We start from the raw sequence: 21,655 nt of genomic DNA, 5'->3' as shown, positions 1-21,655 counted from the left end.
GGACTTACCCAGTTAGCAGAGTCACTCATTCAGTGACTCAACCACCTCCATTACAGCAGCCGAGTCTCATAGGCTCACAGACTTTAAGGCCAGAATGGACCATCATGATCATCTAGTCTGACTTCCTGCACAATGCAGGCCTCAGAATCTCACCCACCCACTCCTGTAACAAACCCCTGACCTCTGGCTGAGTTACTGAAATCCTCAAAGCATGATATAGAGACTTCAAGTTACAGAGAATCCACCATTTACTCTAGTTCAAACCAGCAAGTGGCCCGTGCCCCCTGCTGCAGGGGAAAGAGAAAAGCCCCTGAGTCTCTGTCAAATTGACCCGGGAAAAATTCCTTCCCGACCCCAAATATGATAAGCAGTTGATTCCCTGAGCATGTGGGCCAGACCCTGATGAGCCATAGGCAAGTGAGCCAAAGGCTCATGGCTCAGCCAGGGAGATGTGCTTAGATGGAAACCACTCTGGGCTATCTTGCAGGGAGATGCGGAAAATACAGATCGGCAGGGGAGCAGTTAATCCTGTGTACTCAGTAACATTAGCAGAGTGAACTTTAAAGGGGATCAGGAAGGGGACTGCATGCGTGAGCAGCGATAAAAAACAACTCTGGCGTCCCCTGATTTAATATCTGACTTGTGAAGTTTTTGCCTTTGGCGGGTTATTTTTTTTTTTTAATTTTACTGAATTTTTAAAAGCTGGAACCTCTCTTTGGTCCAATAAAGGCAGATCAGAAACTGCACCAAAAGCGCAGTGGCTCACTGCCTGGCCATCCCCAGATGAGGAAGCTGGCCTAAGCCGATTAGCCCCATTTTGGGAAAAAGGGATAATAGCCAAGTGCTCTGCAACACTAAGGTGCCGAATACAATGTGCCACTGACCGTCCGAGCTCCCAGCAGAAGGCGAAGGGGCAGCATCGGCAGTGATTGACTGGAAGGGGATCTTGCAGTGGTGAGGAGCAATAGAGACGTGATATCATATTGGACAATGAGGTGACTCCCATCCCCTGGGATATTTAAAACCAGACTGGCCCGAGCGCTGTAAAGAGCAACGCTGCTCTGTCAGAAAGAGCAAACACATGACCAAATAGCCCCTCTGATTTCTCTGGTCACGTGGTCTGCTGGAGACGGAGTGGAATTAGATGGACCATTCTTGTGTTGAGTCTAGCAGCTCCTATGTTCGAAAAATGAAGGCAGGCTGGAATCACAGGGCTGAGGAAATTCCCCTTCTTGTTCAGGAAGGATAGTAGAAGGATAAGCCAGCCCAGGGGTGGAAGGTAAAGGAGCCCGTCACCTGGTAGAACACTGCAGACAAAAGACGACAAAATGGATCCAATCCTCCAATTTCAAGTCATTCACATGTAATGAGATCCCACACACCGTGTGGGTGTGAGTAGCTCTAGACACCAAACTTTTCCTTTCCTTTTTTTCTCTGCCAGATCTGGAGACCCTTGGCTGTTGGGGTGGTAACCCACCAACATGGGTATTAAAGCAGTGTTACCGAGTTACGAGCTGGGGTTCTACGCTCTGATCTTGACATGTGCTGTGGTGTACAGTGGGAATGGGATCTTTGACGCATCTAGAGGTAATTTCCCTAATCAAAGCTCGCCAGGTGTGGGTATGCAAGTGGTAGGTGTATTCCAACCCGGTATTCTTACAACCCAGAATTCAGAAGAAGCCAATTTCCACCCGTTTGGAATATGTTTTCTTATGATTATAAGTATAAAGCTCTTGGACTTGATTCTCTGCTGAGAATGACCTTGGGAGTCACGTACACCTGAGCAAAGTAGGTGTGAAATGCTGCCCAATCCGAGTGGAACTGTTCCACACTCACTGGGCACAGGTGTGAATGGCAACGTCAGGCGCAAAGCAGTGGCAAAGCCCCTGTGTCAATGTCCTAGACAGGCTGATACATTATCTTCAAGGGCTCTGATAATCAGTAATGCAACCCATCTTTTTATGTAACACCAGACAACGGCACCGCTGACGGCTAGATCCCCCTCCCCCTATGAAAGCTCCCAATTCTTCCTATCTACAGTGTATCATCTCATGATGGTTCCTCAAACAGGGCAGGGGCAGGATGTTGGAGAAATCCCTGGTTGGAGGCTCTTTGGTCTTTGCTCCTTTCCTCTGGTACCTTTAGCAGTGCAAACAAACCTCTTAGGGATGATCCGTCTGGATTGAGTCTGAAGCACATTGGTGGGGTGATGCAGGTGCCGCTTGGACTGCTGCTGCCTATGATGTATCTGTTTGGAGCATAAACAGGGGGCTTCAGGCTGAGGGTGGTCGTTCCAGCCCCCTTCAGCTAAACCCTAAATCCACACAGTTAACTGGGCATAGCTATGACTGAGACTAATACTGCGCCAATGGACCAAAGAGCAATCCAATCAACCGACGGAGAACCTGCCCCCTAAGCCCATTGAAATCAATGAAGCTCTTCCTATTGACTTCAGTGGGCTTTGGATCAGGCCTGCAGGTTTCTGAAGAGTGGCTCCACGCCCAAATCCCAAGGGAGTCTGAGGTGCTCAGCACGTCCCAGGATTGGACCCTTATGGGCTGGCTGTAGGGGTAACAGAGAACCTGTCTGGGAGCCCCCAGAAGTACCCCGCCCTAAGTGCACAGGGGGTGACTCGGAAGAGCTGGAGTGATGGAGGAGATGGCTCCTTGGGTTGAGTGGGATTTTTCAGAGGGGAAGAAGAGCTGTAGCTACACCACTCCCGTTCATTTCCACAGAAGCCATGCGGTAAATCCCCACCCCCCAGTCACTTTTGAAAACCTCAAGGGCCTTATCTCCTCTCTGTTGCTCTTTCTCCTCCCATCTACCAGAAGGAGGCAAGTAAGCCAGGGAAAACCCCTCCTCTGCTTACCCCGATGCTCGTCCCCTGTGCTGACCAATCACGGGGAAGATTCAGGCCCTGATTCAGCAACGCCCTGGAGTGGTTTCTCCCCGGGTAACACCTGTTCTTTTGCAGATAATATGAACAGAAAAGCCTTTCGGCAGGGCATAAAGCCGGGCTGGCATTACTTCGGCAGGAAAATGGTAAGCAACCCAACAGTGGGCACGCTAAGGCATTGGTTGCTTAAAGTACCACCACCAAGGCTGCCAGCTACAGAAAAGAGCCCTGACTTTTCCGCCGCTCGGGTCTCTTTGCACAGTCCACGTGAACCTTTCTGCTGCATGTCGAAACGACCGTGTCGTCCATTAAATGTTCACTCACTGAGGAATGTATTAGTTACGCAACACAGCAAGCGTGCATGGCGTTGACGTGCACCTATAGACACAAGTGATCCCAGCAGAGCCCTACAGGGTTGATAGAGCTAAGCTAACCTGCTTTGAAATCCACAGGTGGTAGAAAGGTCATGAAAATAACTTGAACTGTGGGCATGATCCCCTGAGGTGCCAAGCGCCCTCGACTCCTGTTGAAGTCAATGGAAGCGGAGGGCCTCCAGCACCGAGAAGGAGCAGGCGCCGTATCCGTGCTCTCTGACAGAGAAGGACATTTGTGGGAGCTGAAGTCTTGCGGGGAGGAGGGTTACTAAGCGGGAAGTCAGAGATTAGGGGGCCTGGGAGCGACTGCAGTAGCCCTTCCGTGGCTTGTCCGTGCTGACGTGGCTCTGTTCCGGCAGGACGCAGCTGACTTTGAATGGGCGATGTGGTTCACCTCGTTCAGGAACATCATCATCTTTGCCCTTTCGGGGCACATCCTGTTTGCCAAGATCTGCTCCATGGTGGCTCCTCAGGTGAGCAAGGGCCACTGCCCAGACACGGATTTAAAAGCACCAGGGGCGCGCATGGTATCCCCGCGGGGCAAACGCAGATCCCTTTCCTTGCTCAGCTGGTGATGGCGTCATTTAAGATTCCAATCAACACTGTTCACAGGGCATATTCCTTGGACCTAGGGGGGCTGCAAATGCCTCATGATCTGACCCGCCCTTGTGGGGCTCAGGGCTTGTCTACCCTCGAAACGCGACAGCTGCGATGCATTAGCTCTTCCGTGTAGACACTGCCTACGCTGACGGGAGGGGTTCTCTGGAGAGAAAGTAGCTAAGTCGACGGAAGAATTCTTCTGTCAACCTAGCACTGTCTGCACAGGGAATTAGGTCGGCTTAAATGACGCCGCTCAGGGGTGTGGATTTTTCACACCCCATCAGTGATGTAGTTACACCAACCTAATTTTCTAGTTTAGACCAGGCCTAAGACAAAAGAATACAGCTGGGCCAAAGGGAATCCACAGTCACAAGGGTCTGGTGGAAGCTAAATACTTGGACCTTTGGACAATATCATAAAAACCATCGGTGTATACTGAGAATTTGATGGGAGAGGGGGCTCACCCAATAAATGGCCTTCCAAGTGTGTCCCATTAAAAGCCTTTCAGGGCAGGGACTGTCTGTCACTTAGGCACTACCATAATAAAACCAACTAACAATTGCTGTGGGTGATCAGGCCATGAGTGGCTGTGACTGAGAGAGATGCTGAAGGACTTTTTGGTTCTCGACCTTGCAGACAAAGTTGCTTTTTTCCAATCATACTTTTTGGGGATGGTTTTCTACCTCTTTGTCCGTCATTCATTTAATCAGGGCAGATGCATAAAAGCAGGATCATTGCTCATTACTTACTACAGCTGCTTGTGGGGTGGAGTGAGGAAATGTTTCATTAAAATTGTTTTCCTTTTCAAAAAAGTGTCACAAAAAATCCACAAATCTGAGATCCCCTGGCTCAGTTATTGCAGCTCAGAGAGCAGGGACGGTCCAGGGGTTAGCGTACTAGCCTGCGACTCAGGAGACCTTGGGCAAGTCAGTTAGGGCCAAATTTTTAAAGGTGTTTTGGTGCCTAGCTCCCATTGATTGCAACACAGGTTAGGTGTCTAAATACCTTTACAATCTGGGCTTTCGTGTCTCTGTGGCTCCGTTCCCCACCTGGGAAGTGGGGATAACAGCACTTCCCTACCTCACTGGGGTACTGTGGGGATAAAAGAAAAGGAGGATTTGTGGCACCCTAGAGACTAACCAATTTATTTGAGCATAAGCTTTTGTGAGCTACAGCATCCTCGTGAGCTACAGCATCCGATGAAGTGAGCTGTAGCTCACGAAAGCTCACGCTCAAATAAATTGGTTAGTCTCTAAGGTGCCACAAGTCCTCCTTTTCTTTTTGCGGATACAGACTAACACGGCTGCTACCCTGAAACCTGTGGGGATAAAGACATTAAAGATTGTGAGGTGCCGGGGTGAGAGGAGGCAGATAAGTACCTGAAAGAGAAACTTATGGGTTGAAATCCTGGCCCCACTGAAGTCAGCGTGAGTGTCACTGTTGTCAGTGCGGCGAAGATAGCCCCTATCTAGGAATGATGTCACATGCCAGGAAAAAGCCCCAGATGGTGCAAAACTGAAAAGAACATGGGGGTCCTGCTGGATAATCAGCTGAACACGAGCTCCCAGGGTGACGTGGTTCTAAGAGGACTAATGCGAACAAGGAGAGGGGCAGAAAACTCCCCCGTCTTGGCTGAATGTAGGAAAAAAACAACAACACATACACTGATCTGCTCTAGTGAAGATAAAACTGTTCCTGCTCCCCCCTGGTATCCGTCTGGCACCCCCGCGGTGCAGTGGGCGGCAGGGTTCTGTTGACCGTGGGTGCTGGGTGTTAGACTCCCCGAGGAGAGGCCTGAAGCACGTTCTCTTTTCTCACAGCACAGATCTGTGGTGTACATGCTCTACGGGATGTTGGCCGTGCTGGGCGCCATGGGACGCGCCTACCTGATGATTGTCCTCTCTCACTGTGTGGTGCTCTACACTGTCGCGCTGGCTAAGAAGAGGTGGCTATGCTTTGTGGCCGGGCTTTGCAGCCTGGCCTCTTTCAGGCTGGAGCCTTTCAGCACATGGCAGGTACGCGCATAGCCGGTTTCTTTCCAGCGCGCAGCTCTGTTTTGTTCCCAGTGCCGGGGTCGTGCCCTGGCCAAACACCAGCGTATTTGGGCCTGTGATTTGATAGCTTGGGTCAGACTAAAACATTTGAGGAAGAGCCACAGGTATGGAGCACGCTAGCCTCTAGTGGTTAGAGCAGGAATCAGGACGCCTGGATTCTATTCCTGGCCCTGCCACTGATGTACTAGGGGCCTCAGGCAAGTCACTTAGCCTGTCTGTGCCTCAGCATCCCCAGAGATTGTAATTGTTTCAATTTAGCAATGTACTTAAGCACCTGAGCAGTCCCACTGAAGCAGTGACAGCCCCAGCGCAGGCTTGGTGCATAGGGTTCCGGACGGGGACTCAGGCTCTGCATCGAGTTAGCTGGGTGACTCTGAGTGCATCATTTCCCCTCCCTGTGCCTCAGTTTCTCCATCTTTTAAAATGGTATTGAACGCATTAGTAAAGTGCTTCAGGATCTATGGCTGAAATGCTCTATGGAGGAGCTGGATATTATTACTAAATTACTGGTAGGCGTATTCCTTAACGAGCTTGCTGACTCAGGACCAGTAATACTTCTCTGCCTTACAGGGGTATTATAAGGCTTAAAACCAAAGTCCTGCCTACCCATGGTCCATCAGGGCTTGATTTTCAGAGGTGCTGAGCACCTGCAATTCCCGTTAGAGAAAATAGGAGCTCTGGGTTCTCAGTGCTTCTGCACGCCAAGCCATTTCCCGTAGCACATTTTGCAGTCATAAAGGTGATAGTCTGAGTTTCCAGTCCCACTGCTGGTAATTACTTTATCAATCTAAATGCCCCTTTGCAATTTTGCAGCTGCAATTTTCCATTCAGGCCATCTGTATAGACTGGTCACATTTCACCCCAGAGGTGGCTGTAGGTCAGCGCTGGTGAAGTCATCCCTATGTGTGATATTTTATAAGAGTGACATTCACACCTGTCCCAAAGGTCAGCACAAAAGCTACACACCGCTTCAGTGCTATATTGAGTTCTTATGTTCACCATTGGCCTTGTGCTAGACTCCTGCATAATGGTGAATTTCAGCGTAAAGTTTTCGCGATCCTTCTGGTTGTAAGAGCCAGACCATTCAAGCTAGAAATACGGGGCAGTTTTTTCAATAGTGAAGGTAACTGACCACTGGAACGACTTACCTAGGGAGGTGATGGGTTCTCCATCCCTTCAAGTCTTTCCATCAAGACTGGGTGTCTCTTCAAAAGATACGCTATAGCTCCAATGGAAATTATGGGCTTGAGGCAGAAATTAGTGTGTGAGGTTCAAGGGCTCATGTTACGCAGGAGGTTAGACTAGATAATCATAATGGTGCTTTTCTGGTCTTAAAAATCTATGCAGCTAGGCTCTCAGAAAATAAGGCACCATTCATAGAAAAACATATCTGAAGCAAGACTAGGTAGTAGGAGATGCCCACTGCGGCCAGTTGCACAGAAGACAACCTTTTCAGCCGAATGACTTAGTAACTATTCTTTTTGGTTTAGAATGGATTTGTAACAAGAACTTTTGATCTTCAAGATGTTCTGTTTTATGGAGGAAGCGGCTTTACCATCATGCGCTGCATGAGCTTTGCGCTGGAGAACTCCGAGAGGAAGGAAGGGATTTACTCCATCATTGACCTGCTGAAATACAATTTCTACCTCCCGTTTTTTTTCTTCGGACCCATCATGACCTTTGATCGATTCCACTCTCAGGTACTAGCTTTGTGGGTTTTCCTCCTTACACCTTACAGGGCAGATTTTAAAAGGGACCCTCAGCCCAGCCTCCCACTTCAAACCTGTAGGGCACAAGTCAGGTAGCTTGACACAGTGCTTAAGTTATCACAGAACCATGGAAGATCAGGGTTGGAAGAGACCTCAGGAGGTCATATAGTCCAACCCCCTGCTCAAAGCAGGACGAAAAAGGTGCCAGGGCTCAAGCAATTTTTTTACATTCTGATGCAGCAAGCCCAGAGGTGCCAAGCCTATGAATTGCCAAGCCTAGAGGTGCCAGGGCTCAGCCCTGGCACAAATTAAGCAGTGGCTAGACATGAGGTTGACGTCAGTTGCACCTGCTATTAGATAATGGAACAAAATTCCAGATGCAAAACAAGAAGCTGTTTCTAAAACTCAGCACCACTGGGTCAAGTTTTCAGCTGAGCTGTTTCTACCAAAAATATATGAAGAAGTGTGTTCTTGTGGTGAAGTCATTGGACGAGGATCTTGGTTCAATTCCTGGCTTCGCCACAGACTCACTGTGCAACTTTGGACTTAATTTCTCTGTCTCTCAGTTTCCCATCTTCAAAATGGGGATGATAATTCTTCTTTACTTCCTAGGGGTGTTGCAAGAATAAATTCATTGTTTGTGAGGAGCTGAGGTACTATGGGGGCCAGATGACAACCTAGATGACAGACAGAAGTTGCACCTGCAAAGTACTCAGAGGTGTGCAGATAGTTAGCTGCCCCTACAAATTCCCATTTCTACATGCAGTTATCCCCATGTGCACATGGTCACACATTCTGCAGCTGCCACGTGGGCCCCAATGTGGACTAGACACATTATATCTTTCTATCCCTCTGTGTGTCACATCCTTGTGTCTGTCCATCCTCCCACAATGTGTGCATGCAACACTGCCCTCTACTGGATGGAACGTCAGACCTGCGTAGGCAGTCTAAGACACATGATCACGTCGCCCTCTAGCTGCTGCAACCGACAGACGCTATAAGCCTTCGTACGAGACAGAATTTCAGTCTAGAGAGGCAAGGAAGGTGAGGGAATTTTTATTGGACCAACTTCTGTTGGTGAGAGAGACAAGCTTTTGAGCTACACAGAGCTACATTTTATATAGGCTTGATTTTCAGAGGTGCTGAGTGCCCATAGCCTCACTGAAGTTAATGGGAGATGTAGATATTCTAAGGCGCAGAAAAATCAAGCCATTTATCTACATATAAATACATTTCAAACGGACAAAAGAATTTTTATAATGGGAAGTGGCTTGGCAACTAAATATACAAGCTCCTCCTGCTCCTCCTATCCTACTCCTGTGTCTGTATATACGTACATATGTGTGTATCTATATATACACTAACACACTTATGTATATTACATGTTGGTGCAACAAAGAACTTACGTTTGCAAGGAGAACTTCCAAATGTGTGCAATCATCCAGTCATCCTAGTCATTGGCTGATACCCAACTGTCTGTTCAAAAAGGAGAAACAGAACCCACAACTCAGTAGGACACCAAATAAGATGGAAACGTTAAGCCTTGGAACAAGCATATGCTTTTTCCTTTTTTGAGGGGGGCCTTGAAACCTGAAAGAGATGCACTCCCAGTGCAGGAACCCAGCTGACATCTGTGCAGTGTGAGATATTTAAATGCAAAGCCACATAGCAGCACTGTGCTCACTGTCACCCCCCACATCACAGCCAGTTCTTTTTTCCCCCCCCCCATTTCTCCCCCCAAAAAGGCTGGGAAAAAAATCCACTCCCCAACACAGCTAAGAATGCTGGCAGATCATGTACTATTAATCAGCCCCCCTTTAATTTTCTTTTAAAGGAAGACTGTCGACTGGAGGTCTAAAATTCAGGGTCTGAACCCAAAAACATTCGATAAAACCTAACGGAAATAGAAATCTTTTAATTAATTCAAAAAAATTTCAGTGAAAACATGGGGCTGGTAAATGCTTCCCTGCAGGGATGGAAACTCAAACGTGGCCGCATTAATGCTGAGGCAGAAGAGCTAGAAAGTAAAAAGAAAAGGAGTACTTGTGGCACCTTAGAGACTAACCAATTTATTTGAGCATAAGCTTTCGTGAGCTACAGCTCACTTCATCGGATGCATACTGTGGAAACTGCAGAAGACATTATATACACAGAGACCATGAAACAATACCTCCTCCCACCCCACTCTCCTGCTGGTAATAGCTTATCTAAAGTGATCACTCTCCTTACAATGTGTATGATAATCAAGTTGGGCCATTACCAGCAGGAGAGTGGGGTGGGAGGAGGTATTGTTTCATGGTCTCTGTGTATATAATGTCTTCTGCAGTTTCCACAGTATGCATCCGATGAAGTGAGCTGTAGCTCACGAAAGCTTATGCTCAAATAAATTGGTTAGTCTCTAAGGTGCCACAAGTCCTCCTTTTCTTTTTGCGAATACAGACTAACACGGCTGTTACTCTGAAACCTAGAAAGTGAAACCAACTAGTGTATCCTCATTGCCTAAGTGGAGTGACGTTCATACCATAAAACAGAATAAATGGCTAAACAAACTCTTCCCTTTTATCACCCTGTACTGTATTAGAGATGCAGGCAAAAATGTCTTTTGCATCTTGACAGTGTCTCTTTAGTTTTGAAGACTAAACCAGAATGCCGATCTTGCCGATTCAACATGGCACTGCATAGTGACGACATTGTCACTGGACTTGTGTGTTCAGGCCACGTTGTTTACAGACAGCCTTATGCTTCATCACGTAAGTGGCCAAATCTCAGCCACCTAGCTGTTTTCTCAGTCTGCACCACTTCCTGTGAAGTGCTGAGTGCCTTGGTAACATAATTAGGTGTTGTAGCTCACTCTAGGGGGTGACCCACCATTGAGGAGAACAGCCTGATGTTGCTGCCAGCTAACAGAGCTACATTTTGTCTCCAAAGGTAGAGATCTGTGTTTTGATGCATAAGGTTCTGGGTTCAAACCCTGTTGATGAGAGGTTTCGTTGCACCCTCATCTGCTAATGAAGTCAATAGGAACTGAGGATGCTCAGTTTGCATCTTACAGGGCTGAGCCTTATCTGTCTCCAATAAGTGACACACAGTGCAGTAAATAACTTCTCCAAGTTAATTCTAGTGTTCCTCCCAAAGCGTATGCTCAACCCACCTGACATCTACGGTCCGTTCTTTCTCACTTCCACGCAAAGCAGATATGACACCGACTGCCAGATCCAAGGCCAACCTCACACATCCACTAATTACTATCCCTGGGGAACTCCCAGTCAAACACCATTTGCGACCTGCACAGCTGCTGCCACATAAGTTCTCCTGTGCAAGATTGAAAATGTGATATGATGTGACGTCAACACAGGGGACACAGGGAAGAAAGGAGAGCAGCAGAATACGGACCCTGGACTTCAGAAAAGCAGACTTTGACTCCCTCAGGGAACTGATGGGCAGGATCCCCTGGGAGAATAACATGAGGGGGAAAGGAGTCCAGGAGAGCCGGCTGTATTTTAAAGAATCCTTATTGAGGTTACAGGGACAAACCATCCCGATGTGTAGAAAGAATAGTAAATATGGCAGGTGACCAGCTTGGCTTAACAGTGAAATCCTTGCTGATCTTAAAAACAAAAAAGAAGCTTACAAGAAGTGGAAGATTGGACAAATGACCAGGGAAGAGTATAAAAATATTGCTCAGGCATGCAGGAGTGAAATCAGGAAGGCCAAATCACACCTGGAGTTACAGCTAGCAAGAGATGTTAAGAGTAACAAGAAGGGTTTCTTCAGGTATGTTAGCAACAAGAAGAAAGTCAAGGAAAGTGTGGGCCCCTTACTGAATGAGGGAGGCAACCTAGTGAGAGGGGATGTGGAAAAAGCTAATGTACTCAGTGCTTTTTTTGCCTCTGTCTTCACGAACAAGGTCAGCTCCCAGACTCCTGCACTGGGCAGCACAGCATGGGGAGGAGGTGACCAGCCCTCTGTGGAGAAAGAAGTGGTTCGGGACTATTTAGAAAAGCTGACCGAGCACAAGTCCATGGGGCCAGATGCGCTGCATCTGAGAGTGCTAAAGGAGTCGGCAGATGTGATTGCAGAGCCATTGGCCATTATCTTTGAAAACTCATGGCGATCGGGGGAAGTCCCGGGTGACTGGAAAAAGGCTAATGTAGTGCCCATCTTTAAAAAAGGGAAGAAGGAGGATCCTGGGAACTACAGGCCAGTCAGCCTCACCTCAGTTCCTGGAAAAATCATGGAGCAAGTCCTCAAGGAATCAATTCTGAAACACTTAGAGGAGAGGAAATGAATAGGAACAGTCAGCATGGATTCACCAAGGGCAAGTCATGCCTGACTAATCTAATTTCCTTCTATGACGAGATGACTGGCTCTGTGGATGAGGGGAAAGCAGTGGACATGTTATTCCTTGACTTTAGCAAAGCTTTTGACACAGTCTCCCACAGTATTCTTGCCAGCAAGTTAAAGAAGTATGGGCTGGATGAATGGACTATAAGGTGGATAGAAAGCTGGCTAGATTGTCAGGTTCAACGGGTAGTGATCAATGGCTCCATGTCTAGTTGGCAGCCAGTATCAAGTGGAGTGCCCCAAGGATCGGTCCTTGGGCCGGTTTTGTTCAATATCTTCATAAATGATCTGGAGGATGGTGTGGATTGCACTCTCAGCAAGTTTGCAGATGACACTAAACTGGGTGGAGAGGTAGATACGCTGGAGGGTAGGGATAGGATACAGAGGGCCCTAGACAAATTAGAGGACTGGGCCAAAAAAAATCTGATGAGGTTCAACAAGGACAAGTGCAGAGTCCTGCACTTAGGATGGAAGAATCCCATGCACCGCTACAGACTAGGGACCGAATGGCTAGGCAGCAGTTCTGCAGAAAGTGACCTAGGGGTTACAGTGGACGAGAAGCTGGATATGAGTCAACAGTGTGCCCTTGTTGCCAAGAAGGCCAATGACATTTTGGGATGTATAAGTAGGGGCATTGCCAGCAGATCAAGGGACGTGATCGTTCCCCTCTATTCCACATTGGTGAGGCCTCATCTGGAGTACTGTGTCCAGTTTTGGGCCCCACACTACAAGAAGGATGTGGAAAAACTGGAAAACATCCAGCGGAGAGCAACAAAAATGATTAGGGGGCTGGAACACATGACTTATGAGGAGAGGCTGAGGGAACTGGGATTGTTTAGTCTGCGGAAGAGAAGAATGAGGGGGGATTTGATAGCTGCTTTCAACTACCTAAAAGGGGGTTCCAAAGAGGATGGATCTAGACTGTTCTCAGTGGTAGCAGATGACAGAACAAGGAGTAATGGTCTCAAGTTGCAGTAGGGGAGGTTTACGTTGGATATTAGGAAAAACTTTTTCACTAGGAGGGTGGTGAAACACTGGAATGCGTTACCTAGGGAGGTAGTGGAATCTCCTTCCTTAGAAGTTTTTAAGGTCAGGCTTGACAAAGCCATGGCTGGGATAATTTAGTTGGGGATTAGTCCTGCTTTGAGTAGGGGGTTGGACTAGATGACCTCCTGAGGTCCCTTCCAAACCTTATATTCTATGATTCTATGACCACATCCTGCGCTCGTTTTCACTGGGGTAAATCCAGAATTGGCTGACGGATACCAGTGGAATTACTCCATCTGTGCAGTGGTGTCACGGAGAGCAGAAATTGGCCCGACATTCCATGTGAGGCTGTAATTAAGCCTTTTAATTATTCAGTGCCACCAAATCTCATGACCCCTACATTTTTAGATTTACCCCACACCCACGCTGGCCTATATCAGTGCCGTTTTGTTTCATCCCCTGCAGACTGGTTCACAGACTCAAAAAACCCAAAGGAACCATCCAGATCATCTAGTCCAACCTCCTGCATAGCAAAAGGCATAGAATTTCACCCAGTGCTTCCTGCACTGAGCCCAGCAGCTGCCTTTTATTTAAGGAGGAAGTGGTCCTTCACCCTGGATCAAGTGCTCAGATCTACCTCTTTTCAGAGCAGCCTCCTCTGAGTTAATGTTGCTTCTCCCAAAGGCCCCTCGCCAATGGTATTGCCTTTAAAAACAAAAAAAAGGAGGGATTATTAGAGAAAATAAAGGGAAATTCACAAGCAAACCAAACATACAGCAGGAGATAAACACAGCTGCAGTAGCACATGACTGCAGAAGGCATAGCTAGTTAGATCCTATATAACCTATATACCTATATATATATATAAATAAATAACCTATATACATGCCTAACAAGCTAGGTCAGCATATCTTCCACAAAAACAACGAGGAGTCTTGTGGCGCCTTAAAGTCTAACAAATTTATTAGAGCATAGGTGCCACAAGACTCCTCGTTGTTTTTGCTGAAACAGACTAACACGGCTACCCCCTCTGAATATCTTCCACAGACTCTCCAGCTGCACCTGCAAGACCTCCGTGCTAAATGGACATGCGACAGATTCTTCTGCCCTTATCCTTAGGAGGCTGGCTGAAAATCTGGCCCTGAAGGTCCTTATTACATTTTGAACTTGCCGTGGCAAGTTACACACTTTATTATAGCGTTAATGATAGCAGGTCGTTGAGGGCTATTTTGGGGAGGCAATGCGAGCTCATGTTTGGAGCCAGGAACACAGTGTCAGGACTCCGGGGCTCACTTCTGGCCAGGAGCGGCCCCAGCTGTTTGGCCGGCCAAGGTGAAAACTTTTTTGGCACCCCTACTCTCCCACCCCTTGCAGTGGCAGAGAAAAACAAAAACAAAATGCAGCTGGCCAGTTAGAGGGGAGCAAAAAAAGACAAGTGGTATAGCTGTTCACCGCCCTCCCTCCCCCCAGAAGCTGGCACCCAGGCCAACTGCCCTGCTTGCCCACCCTTAGAACCAGCCCTGCTCCTGACTCTGCCGCTAACTGGCTCTATGACTTCTGAGGAGTCACTTAGCCTCTCTGGTTCTCAGTTTATCAACCTGTAAATTGGGTGTACTGGTCATACCAATTAACTCAGGCCTGGTCTACACTGGAAAATTAGGTCAGCATAACTACATCGCTTGGGGTGTGAAAAATCCACACCCCTGAGGGGTGTAGTTAAGCCAACCTAAGTCCCTGTGTAGACAAAGCTAGGTCAATGGACGAATTCTTCCGTCAACCTAGCTACCGCCTCTCAGGGAGGTGGATTGCCTGCTCCGATGGGAGAATCCCTCCTGTGGGCAAACTCTGTCCTGTCTACACTGAAGCATTACAGTGGTGCAGCTGTGCTGCTAAAGCATTGTAAGCGTAGACAAGCTCTCAGCCTAGATAGTCTAACGGTCCCTTCAAGCCTTTAAATCTAGGAACTTTCAGGGATGCTCTAAGGCTGAATTGACTAATGTTTATAAAGTGCATTAACTGCAATGGATTTTTCCCTGAATAAAAACTGAGTATGGGCCTCAGGACTTGACCCATTAATACATCAGAAACTTGCATCTCTAAAATCCTCCCATCTGCCCAACCACCCCCCCCCATTATCCAAACTTGGGCCGGGCTTTGATGTGCATTGTTGCACTGAGTTGTCCATTTAGATGCCACACCTCCCCAGCTCCATTCAGATGAATGAGACTGCATGGGGCAATATTCAGGGCCTAGCTTGCCCACAGACACAAAGCCTGCTTTTCCACAGCCCTGGCAAACTCTGCTGTAGGCCCTGATGCGCTAAAAGCTGCCAAGGCCTGACCTCATCGCAGCTTGTCAGAGCTGAACTTTCCTCTCCCTTATGGCCTACTGCTCAACACTTCCCCTCCAGGCAATACCAAGCCCTCCAAAATCTCCCAGACGACACGTTTTGATGCTGCCGAAAACACAAGACGTCTCCTCCCACCCCAGCCGCCATTTCCCCTTTCAGAAACGGTTGGCTGCACAATGGCGCCATCTATGGGATGCAGGATGCTGAAATATCGTTGGTACTAACAAATAATAATATAATAACGATTGCATAATACCCACAGATAGGATGGGTGCATCAGAAAAATCAAAGAAAGACTCGGTCCCTTCCCCCAAAGAGCTGGCAGGGTAAGGATGGGTGTAGACCTGGGAATTTTAATTTCCCATGGGTGTTATCACTGCTACACCTGCAGCAGTGGTAGGATTGTGCTTTACTACGTGTCTGTACAGTGCCTTTTTGACCGGGCGTTCCGGCTGAAAACCGGATGCCTGGCAACCGTAGCAGGAACCACGGTGGGGAGATGGATAGAAGGGAAAAGGGGCAGGAGCCAGGGTTGGGGGGATTGGATAGGAGCAGAAGAGGGGAGCAGCTGCTTGGATGGGAAGCAGTGGGTGGACACCAATGGAGAGAGGGACGGAACCAGGGGATGGGGGGTTAGATAGGTGCAGAGAGGGAAGTGGGCAGGAGCTCAGTGGGAGAGGGGAAGTAGAACAGGTACAGAGGGGGAGGGAGCGGCTAGGAGTAAAAGTGGAGGAGGAGGGACAGTTAGGAGCAGAGGGGGAGAGGGCAGGAGGCACTGGGGATGGATAGGAGCCTGGATGGGAGGAAGATAGGAGGAGAGGCATACAGGGACAGGTCAGTTTGCTTGTTCAACAGCTTAGAAAATTGCATACAAAACACCTAAACTAAGGTTAAGGTTGCAAAGTCAAGTACTGAAAAGCTAGAAAATACCAAATACCTTTGTATGTATCTGTAATGAGTCAATCTTTAATTACATGATCACTTACTAGTTTGCCCACCGGACCCTGCCCAGGAAATTCTATCCAGTTGAATACCACCCTGGAGAATTGGATTCTACCCCTGGCTCAGTGTCAACTGTTGTTGTGGGGTCTCTAGAGGTCCCAGCTTTCTGCTAACTGGTCTCCTCTATCCATCTCAAATTAGCTCAGTCCATCAGCCCTTAATCTCCAGGGCTTGCAGTCTTCCTTTGTCTCCCTGTCAGGTTCTCAGAGGCAGCCTGGGGTTAAGCTGTTGCCCATCTCCTATCCCAGGCCTTTAAGCTGTTAAACGTCTGGTTGACCACCCACAGTGGGGCAGGCAGAGTGCCTGCCCAGCTCCATGTGGCTCCTGGGAAGCAGCTGGCACCTCCCTCTGGCTGCTAAGCATAGGGGTGGCCACGGGGGCTCTGTGCTCTGTGCACGGCCCCCCGCCCCAAGCGCCAGCTCCGCAGCTTCCTTTGGCTGGGAACAGAGCCGCCTGGCCGCACCTCTGCCTAGGAGCCAGACAGACATGCCGGCCACTTCCCAGGAGCCCCCTGAGGCCAGTGCTGCCCGAAGCCTGCACCCCAAACCCTCTCCCGCCGCCACAGCCCCCTACCCCAGCCCTGAGATACCTCCTGTTAGGGGGCTTATTCCCTCACCCACTTACTTCCCTGGTCCTTCTCGCATGAACAGAGAGCAACAATACCCGAAGTCCAAAGGTGCAAACAATTCGATGTTTATTGGGGTGAACTTCCAGCAAGCATGATTCCAGTTTCCTTCCTTAGTATCCTCCTTCCCAGCTCTGACACCACAGAGCCTTACGCCTGTGTCCCTGTTCCCATTCCTGCCCTTAGCCAAACATGATTCCAACTTCCTTACTCCCATTTCCTGTTCCCATTTCCCCCTTTAGCAAAACATGATTCCAATTTTCTTACCCCCATTCCCTGTTCCCATCTCCCCCTTTAGCAAAACATGATTCCAATTTTCTTACCCCCATTCCCTGTTCCCATCTCCCTCACCCACATGCCCACCCCCACCCACACCCAGTCACTTCCTCATTGACTACAGATTATATAGTAAAACTTGAGTTCTGCTTAGCTATACCTTAACCAATCATTTTCCTGAAGTTTAACTAACCAATCCTAACATATTGTAACATGATTATGTAACAAATTATATCCCACCACCTTAATTAGTTTACACCCAGCAAAATTAATTATACAGCAGACAGGAACAATCACAGAACCAGACAGAGATTATACAGACAAAAAATAGCAAAGTGGGAACTACAATGACAAGACAACACAGAAGCGAGGATTTCACATCCCAGCTATTGATAAGTGAGTTCTTGCCAGACAGGATGCTATCAAACTAAGTTTCCTTTTACATTTTCTAGGCACTTCCCTTTCTCTGGAGGTGATAGGCACTATCAGGACAGGATTGTATTCCTAACAGCCGAATAGCACCTTATTTCAGTGTGACTAGTTTGGAATGTGAGGATGTGACCGGTCGCTTCCCAGCTTATGGCTGCCTCTGCTGCTTAGTCAAAGGCCTTAGCCTAAGAACAGGGCCTCAGACTCTCACAGTAAGAGAAGGCCCTTACACCAGCAGACAGTGATTTTGATTCTTTCTTTTATACCTCTATCACTAGCCAAGTGATAAGAATACACCTAAATTCTTAGAGTACAGGCCTTTGCAGACAGGCCTGAATATCTATATCCTAACACCTCCCACACCAAAACTCCCTCCCAGAGCCTGCATCCTGCACCCTATCCCACACCCCAACCCCCTGCCCCAGTCCTGAGCCTCCTCCCACACCCAAACTCCAGTCTGGAGCCCCCTCCTGCACTCCAAACCCCTCGGCCCCAGCCCAGAGCCCCCTCCTGTACCCCAAACCCCTCATCCCCGGCCCCACCCCAGAGCCCACACCCCCAGTCGGAGCCCTCACCCCCTCTCGCACCCCAACCCCCCTGCATCAGTCCTGATCCTCCTCCCGCACTCTAAACCCCACGGCCCCAGCCCGGAGCACCTTCCTGAGGCAAAGGCCATGCTCCTGTCAAATTTCTAGTGCCTGCTCCAAAGCTGGGGGGCGCTAGAGCTTCTCAAATGAAAGATCGCCAGAAATTTTTAACCCCGGGTAAAACAACGTATTTCCAATCCCCCCCAGCCTCATTTTGAGAAACTGCTGAGCCAGGTGAGCCGACACTTTCCGGAAGTCACTCAGCCTGAGGCCGACGCCCTGTGTGGCAAATTTCAGCCCAAAGCAAGTGAAAACAGGGTCTTTGTCAGTCACTGGCACTGGTACCATCTCCACGCTGATAATCTATTGAAAGGGCTTATATGGCCACAGTTAACGTGACCTCTGCTGGCCTCACACTCTTTAATGCGCTGTCACAGCACCCCTGAGAGGCAGGGCAGAGCTACTATTCCCATTGTGCGGAGGGGGAAACTGAGGCACAGAGCGGCTAAGTGAGTTGTCCAAGGTCAGACTGGAAGTTTGTGGTGGCTCAGGGACTCAACCCCAGTCTGCTACCTCCTACACTGGAGTCCTAACCGCTGCACCAGCCTTCCTCTCAGCTAGGCTCTGCACTGTCCCTGAGCGCAAATAGAAGGCAGCTGACCTTCATCCCGCAGTGGGATGAATCACCTGGAAGGATGTTGCGTGCGGTATCCATGGGAACGCTGAGTCAGGAGTTCCATCCAGCCCAACGCCCAGCCCGCGACACTGCGTAGGGATGGCTTTGGAAACAGAGATAAGCGGAGGCCCTTGTGATTCGCTGAAGCCCCTTGTATTGCGTCACAGATGTTTCCTCTTAGACCTCAATGTCCCAGAACCCGTTGTTAGAGGGGAGAAATGACAGCTGCCTGGGATAACCAGCCAGTAACAGCTGATCCCCGCCGGATTAAACTCCAGTGCCTTCTCAGGTCCTATGCTTGGAAGCCTCTTCATTTCCTGACAGCCTGGCTGCTTGCAGGCCGATATCAAAGGCAGAGTGAGAGTAACATACTCAAGCGATGCTGGCCAATGCTTTAATCCTTGGAAATCATCTGTTTCTGTCGATTGGGCTATTACAGCTGCCGCCAAAGTGCTTTCCGAGAACTCCTGCCCCATGGGGAATGAAGAAATCGTAGTGAATATAAGCAGATTTCTTATTCAGCAGCAATTTTATGGAGCTGCTGAGGGCCAAGGCATAATCCTAAACACTTGTCATGATCATTATTATATTCCAATATTCAAGGGAGGCTGCAGGGACTGGGAGGAATAGCACCGACTGTTACTGCAGAGCACACCAGTGAGCCCCCGAAATCAGAGAGGGAAAAGAGCAGCCCCAACTGATGCAGGATTCTCCCCTGCTCTGGATTCCGGAGGGCCTTGTCCAGTGTGGTGACGGGGCTTCCAGTCCTTCCCTTCCTTTATTACAAGACTCGCTGCACGGCAGTGAAACTGCTGTCAGGGAACATGCCATGGTGCAATGGCCATTCTAAAAAGCCCACTGAAGCAGAAGGTCAGAGTGAAGTCACCCTGTCCCAGCAGGAGGACCAGCCAGGACTGTGCTTGCCAGAGCAACTTGGGGTACAGAAGTATCAGAGGGGTAGCTGTGTTAGTCTGTATCCACAAAAACAACGAGGAGTCCAGTGGCACCTTAAAGACTAACAGATTTATTTGGGCATAAGCTTTCGTGGGTAAAAAACCCCACTTCTTCAGATGCATGGAGTGAAAATTACAGACACAGGCATAAATATACTGGCACGTGAAGAGAAGGGAGTTAACTTACAAGTGGAGAACCAGTGGTGACACGGCCAATTCAGTCAGGGTGGATGTGGTCCACTCCCAATAACTGATGAGGAGGCGGGAAAGTTGCTTTTGTAGGGAGCCAGCCACTCCCAGTCCCTATTCAAGCCCAAATTAATGGTGTTAAATTTGCAAATGAATTGTAGCTCTGCAGCTTTATCAAGCATTCTTAAAACTATAGTACCCACCTGGGGAAGTGAGGAAACAGATTGACAGAGCGAGACGGGTACCCAGAAGTTACCTACTACAGGACAGGCCCAACAAGGAAAATAACACAACACCACTGGCCATCACGTACGGCCGCCAGCTAAAATCTCTCCAGCACATCATCAACGATCTACAACTATTCTGGAAAACAATCCCTCACTCTCCCAGACCTTGGGAGACAGGCCAGTCCTCGCTTACAGACAGCCCCCCAACCTGAAGCAAATACTCACCAGCAACCACACACCACACAACAGAACCACTAACCCAGGAACCAATCCCTGTAATAAACCCCATTGCCTACTCTGTCCCCATGTCTACTCTAGCGACACCATCATAGGTCCCAACCATATCAGCCACATCATCAGGGGCTCATTCACCTACACATCTACTAATGTGATATACGCCATCATGTGCCAGCAATGCCCCTCTGCCATGTACATTGGCCAAACCGGACAGTCCCTACGTAAAAGAATAAATGGACACAAATCGGACATCAGGAACGGTAACTTACAAAAGCCAGTAGAACACTTCACTCTCCCTGGACATTCTATAACAGATTTAAAAGTAGCCATCCTGCAACCAAAAAACTTCAAAAACAGACTTCAAAGAGGAACTGCAGAGCTACAATTCATTTGCAAACTTAACAACGTTAATTTGGGCTTGAACAGGGACTGGAAGTGGCTGGCTCACTACAAAAGCAACTTTCCCTCTCCTGGAATTGACACCTCCTCAACAATTATTGGGAGTAGACCATATCCACCCTGATTGAATTGACCCTGTCAACACTGGTTCTCCACTTGTAAGGTAACTCCCTTCTCTTCATGTGCCAGTATATTTATGCCTGCATCTGTAATTTTCACTCCATGCATCTGAAGAAGTGGGGTCTTTACCCACGAAAGCTTATGCTCAAATAAATGTGTTAGTCTTTAAGGTGCCACCAGACTCCTCGCTGTTTTCTTGGTGCACACAGATCACTGTGTACCCCCTGCACTGTCATGCCCAACCAGCTAGCCTGTGTAGGGAGCACATGGAGGGGAGCTCGGAGGCTGCTTTCTCCCTGCTGCCTTTGGGGTGAATAATACACCAGGTGGCATGACCAAGTCACCATGCTCTTTTGAGCGTAAGAATCATTACTGTGACTGGCCCTTGCAACGGGCATGCAGGGCTGTGTGTGTCCCTTGCCTCATTCCTACCCATGCAGAGAGTCTTCCACAATCTAGGTCTGAGGTTAAGCTTTAACCAATCCCTTTAAGCACTTATTCCCCCTCAAATAGTTCTCCGTGTTGTGGCATTTCCCTCGAGATTACCAGTTCATCCCCTTTTTCCAGATCACTGACGAAATAAAAAACTCAAGACCGTCCTTACAGTGAATGATGTATTGT

At 48.6% G+C, this 21,655-nt stretch overlaps 1 protein-coding gene across 1 annotated transcript in view; it reads left to right on the top strand.

Moving 5' to 3' along the window:
- Positions 1 to 1,481: 1,481 nt before the first annotated feature.
- Positions 1,482 to 21,655, top strand: part of HHATL (hedgehog acyltransferase like) — a 31,908-nt gene continuing 11,734 nt past the window's right edge. The window contains exons 1-5 of the mRNA XM_077809527.1: positions 1,482 to 1,587; positions 2,975 to 3,042; positions 3,630 to 3,743; positions 5,691 to 5,885; positions 7,415 to 7,624. Coding sequence (XP_077665653.1) covers positions 1,482 to 1,587; positions 2,975 to 3,042; positions 3,630 to 3,743; positions 5,691 to 5,885; positions 7,415 to 7,624 — 693 coding nt within the window. The remainder of the gene's footprint in view (positions 1,588 to 2,974; positions 3,043 to 3,629; positions 3,744 to 5,690; positions 5,886 to 7,414; positions 7,625 to 21,655) is intronic.

The sequence above is a fragment of the Eretmochelys imbricata genome, chromosome 2 (assembly GCF_965152235.1).
Source record: "Eretmochelys imbricata isolate rEreImb1 chromosome 2, rEreImb1.hap1, whole genome shotgun sequence".
In the NCBI taxonomy this organism is placed as follows: Eukaryota; Metazoa; Chordata; order Testudines; family Cheloniidae; genus Eretmochelys; species Eretmochelys imbricata.
This window is presented reverse-complemented; position numbering and strand designations above follow the sequence as displayed.